The sequence below is a fragment of the Danio rerio genome, chromosome 16, assembly GCF_052040795.2.
Source record: "Danio rerio strain M-AB ecotype USA chromosome 16, GRCz13ab, whole genome shotgun sequence".
In the NCBI taxonomy this organism is placed as follows: Eukaryota; Metazoa; Chordata; class Actinopteri; order Cypriniformes; family Danionidae; genus Danio; species Danio rerio.
This window is the reverse complement of record NC_141036.1, coordinates 26,742,905-26,758,303: the sequence shown is the minus strand read 5'-3', so window position 1 is coordinate 26,758,303 and position 15,399 is coordinate 26,742,905. Positions and strand designations below refer to the sequence as shown.

The window sequence follows — 15,399 nt, the reverse complement described above, 5'->3', positions numbered from 1 at the left end:
TGGTCTCTAACTAAAACTAATTTTGGATGTAGGATATTTAATAACCTATACGACACAAGTCCATCTATTACACAAAAAGTCATTTTTCATTTGAACATCTAAAAGCTCTATCATATATATTTTCATTGACTATTTTAGGAAAAACCAACAATGATTTTTTTTTTTTTTTACCTGGTCAAATTTAATTCCTTTATATTCTTAAAAATGAATATACTTATACTGAAAAATGTTGGGTTGTTTTAACCAATGCTGGGTCAAACATGGACAACCCCAACATCAAGATGAGTTTTTTTTTTTAAATAAATTTTAATTTAGTCTTTTAACCCAATCCCAACATTGTGTTAAAATAATTCATTCATTCATTTTCCTTCAGCTTGGTCCCTTTATTCATTAGGGGACGCCACAGAGGAATGAACAGCCAACTTTTCCAGCATAGGTTTTACACAGTGGATGCCCTTCCATCTGCAACCCAGCACTGGGGCACCTCCATACTCACTCATTCCAACACATATACTACAGGAAATTTTTTTTCAATTCACGTATAGCGCATGTCTTTCGACTGTGGGGGAACCCGGAGCCAATTCAGTGTTTACAGTAAAATATGGACCAATCCAATGATTGGGCTAAAATTTGAATACAAAATTTAACCCAAGCATTGATTTGTTCTATATTTTACACACATTTGGGTTAAAACATCCCCACATTTTAAAATGTTGAATCAAGAACACCTGTTACCGTATGTGTTCTGCTATGGTTTACTAAAGTATTTTGAGGCTACAAATCAAAACATGGCCCAATTACCTGCAACCGTTTTCTATTTACAGCACTTATATTGTTTGGTCTCTAACTGAAACAAATTTTGGATGTATTCCGGTATTTGATAGTATACGACTCAAGTCCATCTATTACACTAAAACAGAACTTTCTACATGACCATAAAAGCTCAATCATATATTTTTCATCTACTATTTTAGGCAAAATCAACGAGTTTTTTTTACCTGGTCATATTTGAATCCATTTAATTATGCGTTATAAACTGTCGGGAAGGCACTGAGGTCCACTCACGAAACTTATACCAAAACATTAGATACATTTAGTGCTTTCGAATCCTTGTTCAAACATCCCTTCAATAATCGTGATACCGTGTAAAATTCGGCGGTTGGCAGTTCACTTCAGCAGCACTTTACTCGTTTGGGAAGGGAGAGGAGAGCAGAGTAAGGGGAGGGGCGCACACGGTCACCTTTTGTGCAAATATATCAGCCAAGAGACTGCCATCCGCATCAGATTTCGTACGCCAAGAAGGACGGGATCAACTGCACTGCTGTGTGTGTGAGTGTAAGAGCAGAGGGTGAAGGAGCTGTACGGAGACGAGACTGAAGAAATATAACGACACAACGCGACACAAAGCCGCCAAGTTACGACGCAACTATGAAGAGAGCGATATCGGGACCGTTCTGGATTTGCTGCACCTTGCTTGCTGTAGTGCTGCAAGGTAAGAACTAATAATAGTAATGCTTCAAAATTGCCATTTTAAAAATTAATAAATGTAAGCATAAGTTGTTGTTCTGTAGCTTCACTGCGTAATTTATGGGAATAAACGTAGCCAGATGTTTTGAACGCGGAGTGAATGAAGAAAATGTTACTTTTCTGCTGTTTTTTTGAGCAACCTGTTACTGCGAAGCTCGTTTGGAGGATAACAGAGCGCAAGTTGAGTCGAAATGAGGCGTTGGACATATTAAAACATGTTCTTCTGTGGCTGTTGGCGTCTTTGAGGGTCTGTGGCTCATGTATTAGTAAAGGAATGGTTCAGGGGTCAAGAACTCGAACTGGTCTTGGTTTTTGAGGAGGGGGGGACGCTCCTGCTCCGCCGCACTTCAGAGAGCGGCAGTATCACAGAGCCGCTCCGCGCGCGCACTGTCGCCGGAGACGCGCCTGCTTTCATCTGAGTTCAAGTGTGCGGCTGCTGCCAGACTTACATTTATATCACGTCAGAATGATTCTTAGGTACAGTTTATTTGTGATCTCTTATTTACTGCTATTCAAAAAAAAAAAAAAAAAAAAACTGTTGAATGTTGAAATGTGAGCTAATTACGAAAAGCAATTTTCTTGAAAGTTATTTAAATGAATACAAACAGACTAATAAAAATAGCATGAGCAGATGTAAAACTATTATATAGAAACGGGCACCGTGATCTTGTATTATGTACAATACAAATAGCCTGGTAACGTGGCTATTTGCAAAAAGTAATTTTTCATAGTGATAAATACATTGTAAAATTAAGGTCTTCATCAACTTCTATAATGAACTCAGTTTTTTCATATTAGACTAAATGTTTTTTTTTTTTTTTTTCAAGCCAGTGTGTTTTAATCATGAGGGTTTCTGTTAATATTCTGTCAGGATCTGAACCCGGTCTCTTATAAAGCAGCGGGCTGTAGCTATCTGCACCCTGCGGTTCAGCTGGTAGCTTAGTTTTGTTCTGCTTTGAAGTGTTTGCCTTCCTATGACCAATAGTTTTTCAGCACAGGGGGATCATGGCCCCTCCTCTAGCTCCACCCATCTTCTGTCTGACCGTCTTTAACACTTCTCTCTCACGTATGTGTTGATGTATTAGCACTTTTAAATGGAGCTCAAATGCAAAGTACTGCACTGTTGACCTGTGGATAAGTTTCATTTAGACACCAATTTCCATACATGACTGATAATTTGAGTTTTGCATGGCGTGACTTCCACTTTAATATGGCTCTATGAGTGCAAACGCTCATTTTTTTTTAAAAGAAGCTTATTCAGGGAAAAAAAAAAAAACATCCTCCAGGCACACATTCTTCTCCATCCCAGAGGTGCTTGCGTTTTATCTCACTATCTGCTCTTAAGGCTCTCTTACTCCCCTCCCCTTCTGTATTTCTGGCTCTTCCAGTGTTCTCACCTTCTTTCAATACTGCGGCTATCTGCAGTCTTTTTTTGCCTACCTATCTTATCCCTCTGCGCCCTGTTTTTGTCTGTTGTTTGAGGCTCTTCTCATGTCCAGAGTCTGAAAATACGTTTGGTGCAACAGACAGATGAAGTGTTTCTTGTGATGAACTCACTCGAGGCTCCAGGGTGCTGCGTTGAAGTTTGATACACTGATCAGTGAAGCCTCTGTTGCCGCTGAAAGCAGGTCCTCCGAGATTTTCTCTTCTGTAGCTGTTTTTCCTCTCTCTTTAACTAGAACGTCATTAAGAATTTACTTACTTTCACATGTCCTTTAATTGGATTGATCATAGGATCCACAGTTACTCTCTGCTGACCTTATTTACACCAGATTATAAGGTGCATTTTGATTGATCTGATCACAGGAAGATGAGAGAGACAGATTCCTGTTTACATCCAATGTTTAAGTCTGTGTCTTTTGTCCAGGTTTTACTACATTCTGAGGGCAGGTTGTTTGGGCTATAGACATTTTAGCCATTGAATAAAAAATTAGCAACTTTTTTTTTTCTCAGAAATGCAGGACACAACATGTGAAAAATGACGACATAAAATTATGAGGCAGAGAAAAAAAAAAGTTCCATTTCAGCAGGCACCTTGATGTAAAATGTCATCAAAAACATGTATAAATTCTTAATTGACTACCGTGATTTCAAAATTAAATTAATTTGACGTTGGAAATATTAACATATGCATAAAACGTATGCTGGATAAGTTGGTGGTTCATTCCTCTGTGGCAGTGAAAATGAATGAATGAACATTAAATTGAAATTGACAACATTATCTAAAAAAGATCAAAAATTGATTACAGGACTGTCTAGATAGCTATGTGTTTTTTGACGCCAATGTCGGATGTCAGTTTGATGTAGTTTCAAAAAGGGTATCAATATATGGATGTACAATTTCAATGTTTTGACATCACATCAATTAGCACAAGGTATCCATGGGGTCTTAAAAAGTATTAAAAGTTGATAAAATAATTTAGAAAAATTTGAGGCTCTTAAAAAGTATTAAATGCTATTTAGGTTTTAAGTTCTGTATAATTTTGTAGTTGTACACTTAAATATATATATATATATATATATATATATATATATATATATATATATATATATATATATATATATATATATATATATATATATATATTTGCTTGTTTAAACTACTTATTTAAAATAAGCTGAATCAACACAATTCTTGAGATTTGATTGAGACAACTTATTTTTTTATGTTCAATTCACATAAATTTGTTAAAAGTGGTAATTAAATTAACCTAATTAATTTGTGTTGGGACAACATGTATGAATTGTGTGAAATCTTGTATTTTTTACCGTGTATGATAAAGTTTACCTTTATTTTATCTGTGAAAATTGGAATGTGAGTTTTTGAAGTTGATAAAATCCTGTTAGATTTGAAGTCACCCTGTTTCGTTTACTGCAGTAACCAAGACAACATCGTTATATATTCACGCTGTTGTACAGGCGCAACCTGCTGGAAGAGAGTGAATTAGCAGTTTTATTAAGTTGATATGTATGTTTTAGTTTAGCTGCAAGCAGTGTTGGGGGTAATGTATTGCAAGTAACGCGAGTTGCGTAATATTATTACTTTTCTAAGTAACAAAGAAATGTAACACATTACTTTTACAAAGAAGTAATAACATCTTAGTTACTTTTTAATAAATGTAGTCTGAGTTACTTTTTAGTTTAATTAATTCGCTTAATAAAAATAAATAGCTGAATTGAAATTAACGTAGTCACGTTGAATCCCACACTCAATGAGAGAATGCAAGAACAGACAGAAACATTGCAGAGTCTTACATTTCTGTGATGGAAGTATTCTCATTATTCTGAATGGATAAAAGAAAGGGAAAAGGGAATCATAGCCTCAATGGTATGTGATTTCACTTCACTACTAAGACAAAAAGTACAAAATAGCAAACACATTGCTTTATTCTTTCATTAATCTGTATAAATGGCATGTATAGCTCTGGGGTCAGGAAGTTCTCAAAAGATAAGATTATCCTACATTACATTGATGTGTGTGTGTGTGTGTGTGTGTGTTTTAAGGTAAATGAAGGTGTAGGCTATACAGTGCATTGTTAATTGCAGAGTTCCTTTATTTAACAAAAATAAAAGAAAAAATATCCTGCAACTTATCAAACGAATAAATCAAGCCTCAGCCAACTCAGAAAAAGTAACGCAAGAGTAACTCAGTCAATGATTCATTCATTCATTCATTCATTCATTCATTCATTCATTCATTCATTTATTCATATTCTTTTCAACTTAGTCCCTTTATTAATTTGGGGTCGCCACAGCGGAATGAATCGCCAACTTATCACGTTTTACGCAGCGAATGCCCTTCTGGCCGCAACCTATCTCTGGGAAACATCCTCACACTTATACACTACAGACAAATATAGCCTACCTAATTCACTGTACCGCATGTCTTTGGACTGTGGGGGAAACCGGAGCACCTGGAGGAAACCTACGCGAATGCAGGGAGAACATGCAAACTCAGTAAACTCAGTAACTCATGTAACTCAGTCAATTCAGTCAAATGCATTTTGAAAATGGTTGAAGCTGGATGAGCTCAAAACATTTGAATTTCACAATTTGCACCTGCATTAAGTGTTACCAGGTCATGGAAAACACGTCCTAATGGCAGGTCTTGACAGGTCTGTCCATCAGCTTGTAGTTTCTGTCAATCACACCACATGATCTGTGTGACTTCTTAAGCTCAGCGGATTGAAAAATCACAGCACTTCCATAAGCTCTGCAGCATGTCAACAGGAAAAACTCTTTTAACAACTTTATCCTCTTTCCGGGCATAAATTTCAATTGATCTGTAGCGTTTAACTGCCAATTGACAGCTGCTGGAACTCTGCCCGTTCATTTCAATTTGTTGCCTAGCTCTCCCAGAGGTACGCCATGCCTCTGCTAGCGCTTTCATATAATTTGCCTTATAATGGAAGTCTCAGTGATTAGCATTTAAAATGGTTCCCGTCCAGCCTCATATTGGAGCCACATGACCTTGTTACTGTAACCACCAGCACTGACACCAAAGCAATACCCACCCTGATGACATTTAAACAATATTATTTGCGCTTTCAAAACCTGGTTGGCCATCCTTAGGTGGTGTCGGTGCAGCACCTCAGCGACTGTGAGCGTTTGATCAAGGCGGGATGTCAGAAGGTGCCGTAAAGAATTGTTCAGACAGCTTGTCAACTGAGTTTAAGGAGCCTTGCTGAAACAACGCACTTCACTTCTTTGTCTATTTCCCCCCGCTCATTTCCTTGCTTAAATTTTCTTCTCAGCAAAACCTCCCCAACCGCAGCGGCATCAAACGTGAGCACGCGCACACACACATCACCCCCTGCAGCCGGCAGTAATTATTATGGCATTAGGAGGCTTCAAATTAAAACCCGCTCTTTGTGCTGGGCCAGCAGATAAAAGCCAATCTTGTGTCTGAGGTGGCTTCTGCAAGCTCAAAGCTCCCTAGATATCCATCACTCACGCACCCACCTGCGCATAAATCTAGTCACCCACACCTGAGCGCTCAGAGTAAGCCCACATGTTGTGTAACTGTACAAAGCCAAGGTGCTAATTTGTCCGGTGAATGATGATAGTCTGGAAAGAGTTGGTAAAGTGTGAGGTTTGGGTTTGTTGCTGTGGGCCCCAGTCTCTCATATCAGCTTTGTGATTCATGCCCGTGAGGAGGGAGGGGGGGGAGTCGCTGCCTGGAATGAGAGGCATTCGGCAGGGGACAGGTTACATCTCGCCCCCTCGGTCTACAACCCCCAAGATTCTCTCTCTTTCTATCCTAACTGTGATTCTCTCTCTCTTACACCAATTCTGCACAGATGGACAAGCTGTCTGCCAGTGAACACAAGTCATGCTTCCACAACCCTCTGGTTTTAGTCCAAGATCGCAATATGCCACTTTGCTGTTAGATCATAAATCTTTTTTTTTTTTTTTTGCATGTCAGTCATAATTTAGTGGTTTAACAGGCTCTTGACCCTTTAGCGTAAGCCAGTTAATCAGACATAAATTTATAAAAAAAAAATACAGCATTTATAGATTGATTTAATTGACTTAATTAAAAGATTGACCTAATTAAGAATTAATATGCGTAAAAAACTTAAGAGTTGTTTTTATATTCAAATTAATTGTTATATTTTAGATTTTTTAAAACATGTAACAGTTCATAGTTATATGCTTTTATGTCATACTAATAAAAGATCAGAACATTTTTGACCAAATTTTACCTGTAAACAGTCTTAGCAAACCTGGATTAAAAAAAGTGTCTTAAATACAGTACAATGCTACCTGACTCCAATTTGTAATTTTTTTATTCATTGGCTAATTTGTTTAAATTTGTATGACTATATTTGTAAGTTTTAGAACAATTTGCTCATCTTCCAATGATGGTTGGGTTTAGGTTTTTGTTTTTTACGACTGAACTTGTATAAACGTATGAATACGTATGAAATTGTATAAATTACCCACTAAACTGTCAAAATGTAAAATAGTTACGCTTTCTCAAGAAATCAGGCTGCTCAAATCTCGGCTTTCATCAGAAAGAAAGAAAGAGAAAGAAAGAAAGAAAGAAACCCGCCATATTGTGTGTAGGATGCATGAAATCTTCACTACAGTTGTTTCTTTATTGCTACTCACAACTTCTTTCTTGTGGCCTCATGGGACAGTAACGTGTCCACTGTATCTGCACTTCAAAATGTCAGCGAAGTAATAGGTCATCTGGGCCTTTTTTGTCTACTCTTTTATGAGTATTAATTGTGAAATCAGACATACTATTATTTTTACATAATGCTTTTTTAAATACAGGGTATGAATAAACGTCTGGTTAACGTCTGGTAAATGATTCCTTAAACACCTTGAGTAATAATCAAGAGCATTTGGGCTTGTTTTAATTGTTTTGAGACCCATCATGAAAGCTTGTTTTGGACTGGCGCTGGCTCTTTGGCAGCCGCTCTGAGGAAATCTCACTGCTTGCTGGCACAAAGCATCAGCAACCACATGCTCTCCCAGAAACAGAGATACTATAAACATCCCATCTTTTCATCTTAATATCATCTAAGCCAGCATTTCCTGATCTTTTTTTGTCTCATGTATTCTCATAGCCCCATTTGTAAAACAAAATAAGTCCTTTCATCTACATCAAAACATAAATGTGTTACATGCAAGTTGACTACCATTTACAGTAGCAATATTTTTAATGCTATTACAATAATTCAACTTTAAATGAAAAGTATAGCTTCCTCTGTTGTCTGTAGGTATATGGTACAACTTTAGATCAAGGAATACATATTGACTTTTAGCTAGTTGCTAGCTTATTAGTATGCATAATACAGCCATACAGGTTGTTTTTTAAGCATATATTATTGCCTTATTAAAGATGACTGCGTTCCCAGTCCCTTAAACCCATTCTATCTACACTTATCTTAATGTATAAACAGTAATTAAGACTTTATTGAGCAAAAACATTTTATTGATAAAATTTTTTTCCCCAATTTAAAATGTGTCCAGACTTGCTTGTGATTGAAAAGTTTTACCAGTTATGTTGTTGATAATAGAGAAACTATAGCATTTAAAGGGTTCTATTGTAAGTTCTCTGTGGTTATTAATTGAAAAGTGGCATATTTAACTGATAAAATTGGGTCAGTAAGTTTTAAATTATAGAGAACACTATTCTACAAATTAAAATTCCATTATCATTTATTTAACAAATCCATTTTTTAATCACTTACGTACGGTATGGTTCGGCACAGCTTGGCTTACTTCAGTTCGGGTTTGCTTAGCTGTTTTTCCATTGCAGTTTAGTACTGCTTAAAGTGGGTGGAATTATTGTTATAATTGCTCTGCCTCTACTGTTATGGCATCATCATAAATGTGACATAAACAAATGCATGACACCAACTAACTGGTTAAGTTGTGAGAACCAACAATATAGATGTAGCTTCTGCTTACAATTTACTGTAAATATAATGGATATGTTGTCTCATGTCTCAAATCATACTGGTATAATGATTCTTTTGGACCAATTGGCTGTGTGTATAAATCATGTTTTGGTAGCGGTACGGCCAGGTGGTACCAAAGCCCCTTTAAGGGAAGTCATTTCCCTCTATGGCCATCTTTGAAACGCCTCTCAGGCAGTATGCTTAGGCATTCTGTCTGAATGGGGAAACATCAAATTCTTCAAAACTGTTTGTCAAGCTTATGATTACGTAAATAGTTGGAATCACCAATAAAATTAAACAACAATCATTTCATAAGTTTTGTTTCTAGATGTCCGAATCAAACAAATTTGCTTATTTTGAGGTTGCCCAAGCTAACGCGCATGCGCGCTTAAAAAAAAACGAGATCACGAACACCAACCTCATTTAAGGCCGCGTTACACCTCATCATCCACTAAATAATGATCATCTGATCGCACTGGTCTTCTAAAGTAACCCAAAGCTTGGTCTTTATAGTAAATCTACTCCAGAAATGACAGTGACTCTTTATTTACAAGTTTGTGGGTGTAGTTGCTGCTATTATGTGATGTGTATTTGAAAGGACGCACTGTACCTCGTACCTGTACCTCGTGTTTATTTCATACTGATTACAAAACTATAAAACCTTTGTTTTCAAGTGCACTTGGTTAATTTAATGGCACAGATTTCAAGTTTTATGTGGATATATTTCTTATGTCTGTGAAGCAAATATTTGCTGAGATTCAAGCGTCTAGTCCGAGCGAGCTTCTTCTTGGAGAAACGTCAGTCTATAGCGATCACTGATTCGCTGTTCTAGTAGGCAAAGCTTCATTCGCTATATCAACCGTTACACTTTTACCCATTCAAAACTATATGAGTGACACCTAAAATAAAAAGGTGGTAAAGCACCTAAGTTGTTCTAAGTCTGCATTACTTTATTGATTGATTGATTGAATGATTGCATTAATAGTCAGTTGTTTTGAGCCCCACTGACTTGAATTAAATGTCAAAATATATGTCCAAAGCACATTTATAAGCAACAGTGTTGCATCAAAGTGTTTTACAAGAAAACACAATAACAAAAGAAACACACATCATATGAGAAAAGGAAAGAGAAAGACATGTATCAAATGTAAATTGATATAAATCAAAAGCCAGTGAGATAAGATTCGAGAGCAGTTTTCAAAATGTCCAGTAAAGGAGACATTTTTGAAAAATAACAACTAGTCCAAAAGGCAAAACTAGTTCATTTAATTCATACAAGTTTAGACTGACATGAGAATGAGTAAATCATGACAAGCTATCTGTGGGAGATCTTTGTCTTTTAAGCAACATTTAAGTTAGGCTAATATTTTCAGAAAGACAAATTACTGTTTTGGTTGAACTGAAAATGAACCCTCGAAGTCCATATTTACTGCCTTGAGCCACAGGTGCCTCAGATGCTGCTCCAGATGTCAGACACAGGAACAAAAGCTGTGGATTAGCTCTGTCTGGGTTGCTTCTGTGTTTGCAAGTCTCTCTCTTTGTTTTCAGTAATGGCGGTGCTGTTTAAAATCAGTGGGCAACCATTGATGTTTTCAGTGATTTACGGTTGGTTTTTGTGCGTGTTTGAGCATAGATAATGGTCTCTCGAACAAACACAGAGGTTAACCAGGAAGATAGACTGTGTGTCTCAGTAGATCCTGTGCTGGCAGTCAAGAATTTATTTATACAGACCCACTGAGCAAATTCACAGAATTTGTAACCAGCACATTGCCTACAGAGTTATTCCTTCAAAAAAACAAAAGCAGCAGTTCTCTCCTCAAAACCTCCAACCAATCCTCCCGTCTTATATGAAAACTGTGTCCTGACCAGTCCTTCAGCATTCAAACACTCTGCCAACACTACAAAGCAACCGGGCATGGCAGAAACAGTGATAGAGGAAGCCTGGTAGCCCGATGCCCTTTGATTTCTCCAAGGCTGCAGCTTCAAGGCTGTTATTAGCAGCATACAGGAAACAGAGTATGTGGAAGATACAGTGCATGATGGCTATTTTCTGTAAAGGATGTTGAAGTGGTCTGATACTGGAGTGGGGAGCACAAGGATACGAGGCACAGTGAAAAGCTGCATCTGTATAGTACTTTGAAGAATAGGCTCTTTGGGGAGACAGGGTTAAGAGCGGCTGATCCATTTAGCTGTGGAGATCGACAGGGTGATTGGCCAACGCAAATCCTGAGGCCTCTCTCAGGCATTCCTAATGGATTCAGGCCTGATGGGTTTCCTTTTGAGGGAAATATCGCTTTTTAGTTAGCAGGAACTTAGGTCGTGCTATACACCATCGTCCATCTTGTAGAACATTGCCGCATTTCCCTTAGCTCTATTATAGCTGTATCGATCTGGAGATGGACATTAGTTGTTCTGAATTGATTTGTTTATCCTAGCAGCGTTTGGGGATTCAGCTTACAAGAAATGCTTCATCTTGACGCAGTTCTGCAGCTTGTTTTCTGTCATAGGTGATCGCTTTTGTGGCTTGATTATATATATAGGCCACTTGGAAATTCTCTGTTTTTCTGGTTATGTTTTTGAGTGGAAAGGGAACACTTTAGTTTAGTAACCTATTCTCACTGTTAAAGAGATAGTACATCCAAAATGGAACATTCACCAAAAATCCCAATTCTGTCATCATTTAACTCACCCTTGACTTGTTCCAGAAAGTAACCTGGAAACCTGTAACCATTGACTTCCATGTTGTTTGTTTTTTTCTATTGTGGAAATCAATGGTTACAGATTTTCTGCATTCTACAAAATATCTACTTTAGTGTTTAATTTTAATTTTTTGGTTAAATCTCTTTAACGAGTGTCTTAGTTTTACAGCAATCCGTGTTTTAGGTGAATTATGGTAGGGGAAGCCTTTACACATGTCCTGAGTGAAGAAGGCCTGCATGTCAGATTCTTCAGAGAGTGAAAACTGAGAGAAAGTTTGATTGTGGATCAATTGCATAAAGAGTTGTGCAATCTTCCTTTGGCTTAATCCCTACCGTTTTAGATCAGTTTTAGATCTTGTCTTGACAGGAGATAAAAATAAAGAAGCTTTATTTTTATGATTTGTGTCAAAGTCATTTTGTCAGATTACACACCTAACATAGTAGGCTACCCAATAAACCTAATTACTACTTTAATAACTATTAATAAGAATCAAATTAGTAGCTTAAGACAAAAGTCATAAATAGTTAATTGTTTAATAATGTCATCATTAATAGGTTAAATTATAGTAAAATAATGAAAGCTGCCAAATTTTCAGACAAGTTTAGACAACACAATAAATTTTGCACTGATCAATATAAGCTAAGTTGAGTTAAAATTTACAAAATGTCTTTAAGTGTTAAGTGTTTGCAGACTTTGACACAAGGACATAACCACAAATACACAATGTCTTTCTCAAACTATTCTTCTGTGATGCCCTCAATCCTTTTCCTCATCTGCTCATTAGACCTCCATTGCACCTGGTCTAAACTTTTGCAACTCTACCTGGCGTGACTGAAAACACAGTCGTGTTGAAACAGTCCCTGTTTAAGAGCTCTTCAAACATCCCTTTCCTCACATAGACTGTGGCCATTGTCTTCATACTATCATCTGGCAAACATTCCCTGGAGAAAAGACTACTGACGCAAGGGAGAGAAAAGCCTTTATAGCCCTCAGCTTACGGCTGTTTGGTTAGCGGAGCTCACCCCCCGGGCCCAGCTATTCACTGGCCCGCGCTCCCGAGACCCTTCAAGATGAGCTCTCGCTGGAGATTACACTCACACATAAACACTATTTGTAATCCTGACCTCTTGTTTGCACTTGCACCACCTGAAAAGTATACACACTAAGAGTTCAGCTGAGAGAAATGTTTGGGGGGAAAAAGGTTCTCATTTGATTTTCAATTCCTTGTTAGATTTGTGTGCAATCTAGTTTCATGTTCACAGACTTTTTCAATGTGGTCATGTCATTGGCCCATGAACATTTCCTGCTTGTTGTCAAACTATTTAATAACTGTAACAATAGGCAATTCAATAATAACTTATTGTTAAAACAGCTATCATAACATTATTTATCAATATGTGGCTCTTTTTGGATTCTCAGAAGCTATAGAAATTAAAAAGGAAAAACCGGAAATACGTTAGGACCGTTGTTATTGTTTATATCCCTCAAAATGGTCTATTGTGACATATTTGAAAAACAAAACAAGAGAAGTGTAAAATGTATAGGTGTACAAATTAAGTACTATGGTATAACAGAGTGATCCAATTTCTAGAATAGCATGGGCTATTAAAGAGATATATTATGAACATTAAAAGTAAGGTCATTTTTACTTTCTACTTGTCAAAGTGTTTTGTTTCTCTATCATGTTTTCTGTAATTCTATATTTCTCTACCATGTTTTTGCACATTTTTATTGTCTATATTTTATGGCATTTTGTTCCATACAGCATTAGTCAGCATCAATCAGCATTACTCAATCAGTTTTGTATGCCTAAAATGAATGGAAGTGTATGAGATAATGGCCATGCTGCTTTAATATGAAAAATAAAGTGGGTAGGCCATGGGAATTCAGATGTTTAGTCAGTGAAAGTTAATAAGGAAGGAATTTTACATTTGGATTTACATTTGTGCCGTTTAAAGTAACTCTGGTACAAGTTTTGTGATGTAATGATTAGATATTGTGAAGGGAACTGTGAGGAAGTCAGGAGTCTTTTTTGATAATCTACCCTTGGCAATTATAGTCAAGAATATATTCAGTTTTACTTTTGGTTTTGTCTTCTAATTAATTAACATTGTTTTTGGTTAAAATAATAGTTATTTGGTTGTGTTCTTTTTTTAAACTTTAAAATATTTTCGTATTTTTGTGGTTTCTTAAGAATATGTGAATGTGCACTATAAAAAAATTCCTGTCACAAAGGTACCGCCAGTCATTTTGTTACCGTTTATTTCATTTCATCAAGACAAAACAAAAACAATAACCAACCTTAGACTGTGATAATATAGAAAAAAACAAAAAATTGCATGACAATGTAGAGAATGTGTTTATTTCAGCTTATTACTGCTTCCAATATTATGTACTGGTGTAGGATTTTGTAGTGCTGTGAAAATGTAAGAAGCATGTTTTCCCAAAGTCTTTCCAATCACTGTTTAAATATCCTTCAGGTGAATCATAGTTTAGTGGGTGAAACTATATGTCCAGGTTTCGTCTGAGTGTGTATTTCCGGCCGTGATTTATCATTGGCAATCTGCTTTACAATCCATTTGCACAGCGTGTGCCTTTAACATGAAGGACACTTTTTTTCCTTGAGACAGTTTGGCCGTTTTTTTAATCTGGTTAATGGTTAGCCAACCATTGTTAACCTCTTCAACAAAAATGGTCACTGTTTGACAAGCCACATTGTTGTTTTAACAGCGCTTGACCCATGAAGAACAACAAACTCCTCTGATGAATCTAAGATGTTTTCACAGGGATAGATTAAATGTATGCACTTGTGATTATGAATTTGTCTGAAGTGTTTCAGTAAAGGCATAGTTCACCTGAAACTGAAAATCTGGTATTTACTTATCATCTACTTGTTGATTTGAGTTTCTTTCTTCCGTTGAACACAAAATAATATATTTAAAAAAATGCTGGAAACCTGTGACCATTGACTTCAATAGTAGGAAAAACAAATACAGTAGAAGACCATGGCTACAAATTTCCAGCTTTCTTCAAAATATGTTCTTTTATATTCAACAGAAAAAAACAAGCTCATGAAGGTTTGAAACCACTTGATTTTTATTTATTTTTGAAGGTGAGTTTTTTTTTTAAAGACTGCAGTCAAAAACAGTTTTTACAAGGACCCAGGGGCATTGCTAGACATAAAACTCTACTGGAGCAAAGCTGCCCTTTAAAAAAATAAAAATATATATTATTTTTTATTTAACTAATTTCTTACATTTTATTATGAAACAAAAAGATTATATATAATTGTAAATGAATAACTGGATTATTGTTATTATTCAATTATTATTCTAAATAAATAACAGAAATTAATCCTAAATGTAACTGGAAAACAATCTAAAGACACAACTGGAGTCATGCTAAAATAATATAAGAAATCTTTTGTATGAACATTAATTGTATTAGAATGAAATTCTATAGACAATTCTATTATATCATATTACAATTCTGTTCGATATATTATTTTATATTTATTAAGATTATTATATTATAAGATTACAGAATTGTCTGTTGAGCGTGATCTTAGACCAGACTCATGGCCGAAAATTACATTTATTAAGTCTTACCTCTCTGACTCATCAGCCCTCTTTTTTGCTTCATATAAAAAATCTATCAGGAGCCATGCTTATTCTAAGTAAGATTACCATCATATTATTTAAACTTTGTTTTGTCGACTTGCAAAACTCACTGTGTGCCAACACCTCCGTTTAAGGAA

General features: G+C 36.2%; 1 protein-coding gene across 9 annotated transcripts in view; it reads left to right on the top strand.

The window, feature by feature from the left end:
* Nucleotides 1-1,213: 1,213 nt before the first annotated feature.
* Nucleotides 1,214-15,399, top strand: part of bcam (basal cell adhesion molecule (Lutheran blood group)) — a 115,396-nt gene continuing 101,210 nt past the window's right edge. For 6 of the 9 annotated variants that reach the window (XR_015510623.1, XR_015510620.1, XR_015510622.1 and 3 more), the window contains exon 1: nucleotides 1,280-1,492. Coding sequence is in view for 3 of the 9 variants with exons in the window: in NM_001365889.1 (NP_001352818.1) it covers nucleotides 1,429-1,492 (64 nt within the window). In the remaining 6 variants the exon portion in view is untranslated. Of the gene's footprint in view, nucleotides 1,493-15,399 lie in introns of all 9 variants that reach the window. The other 3 variants (NM_001365889.1, NM_001365888.1, NM_001076627.2) reach the window with 1 other exon arrangement.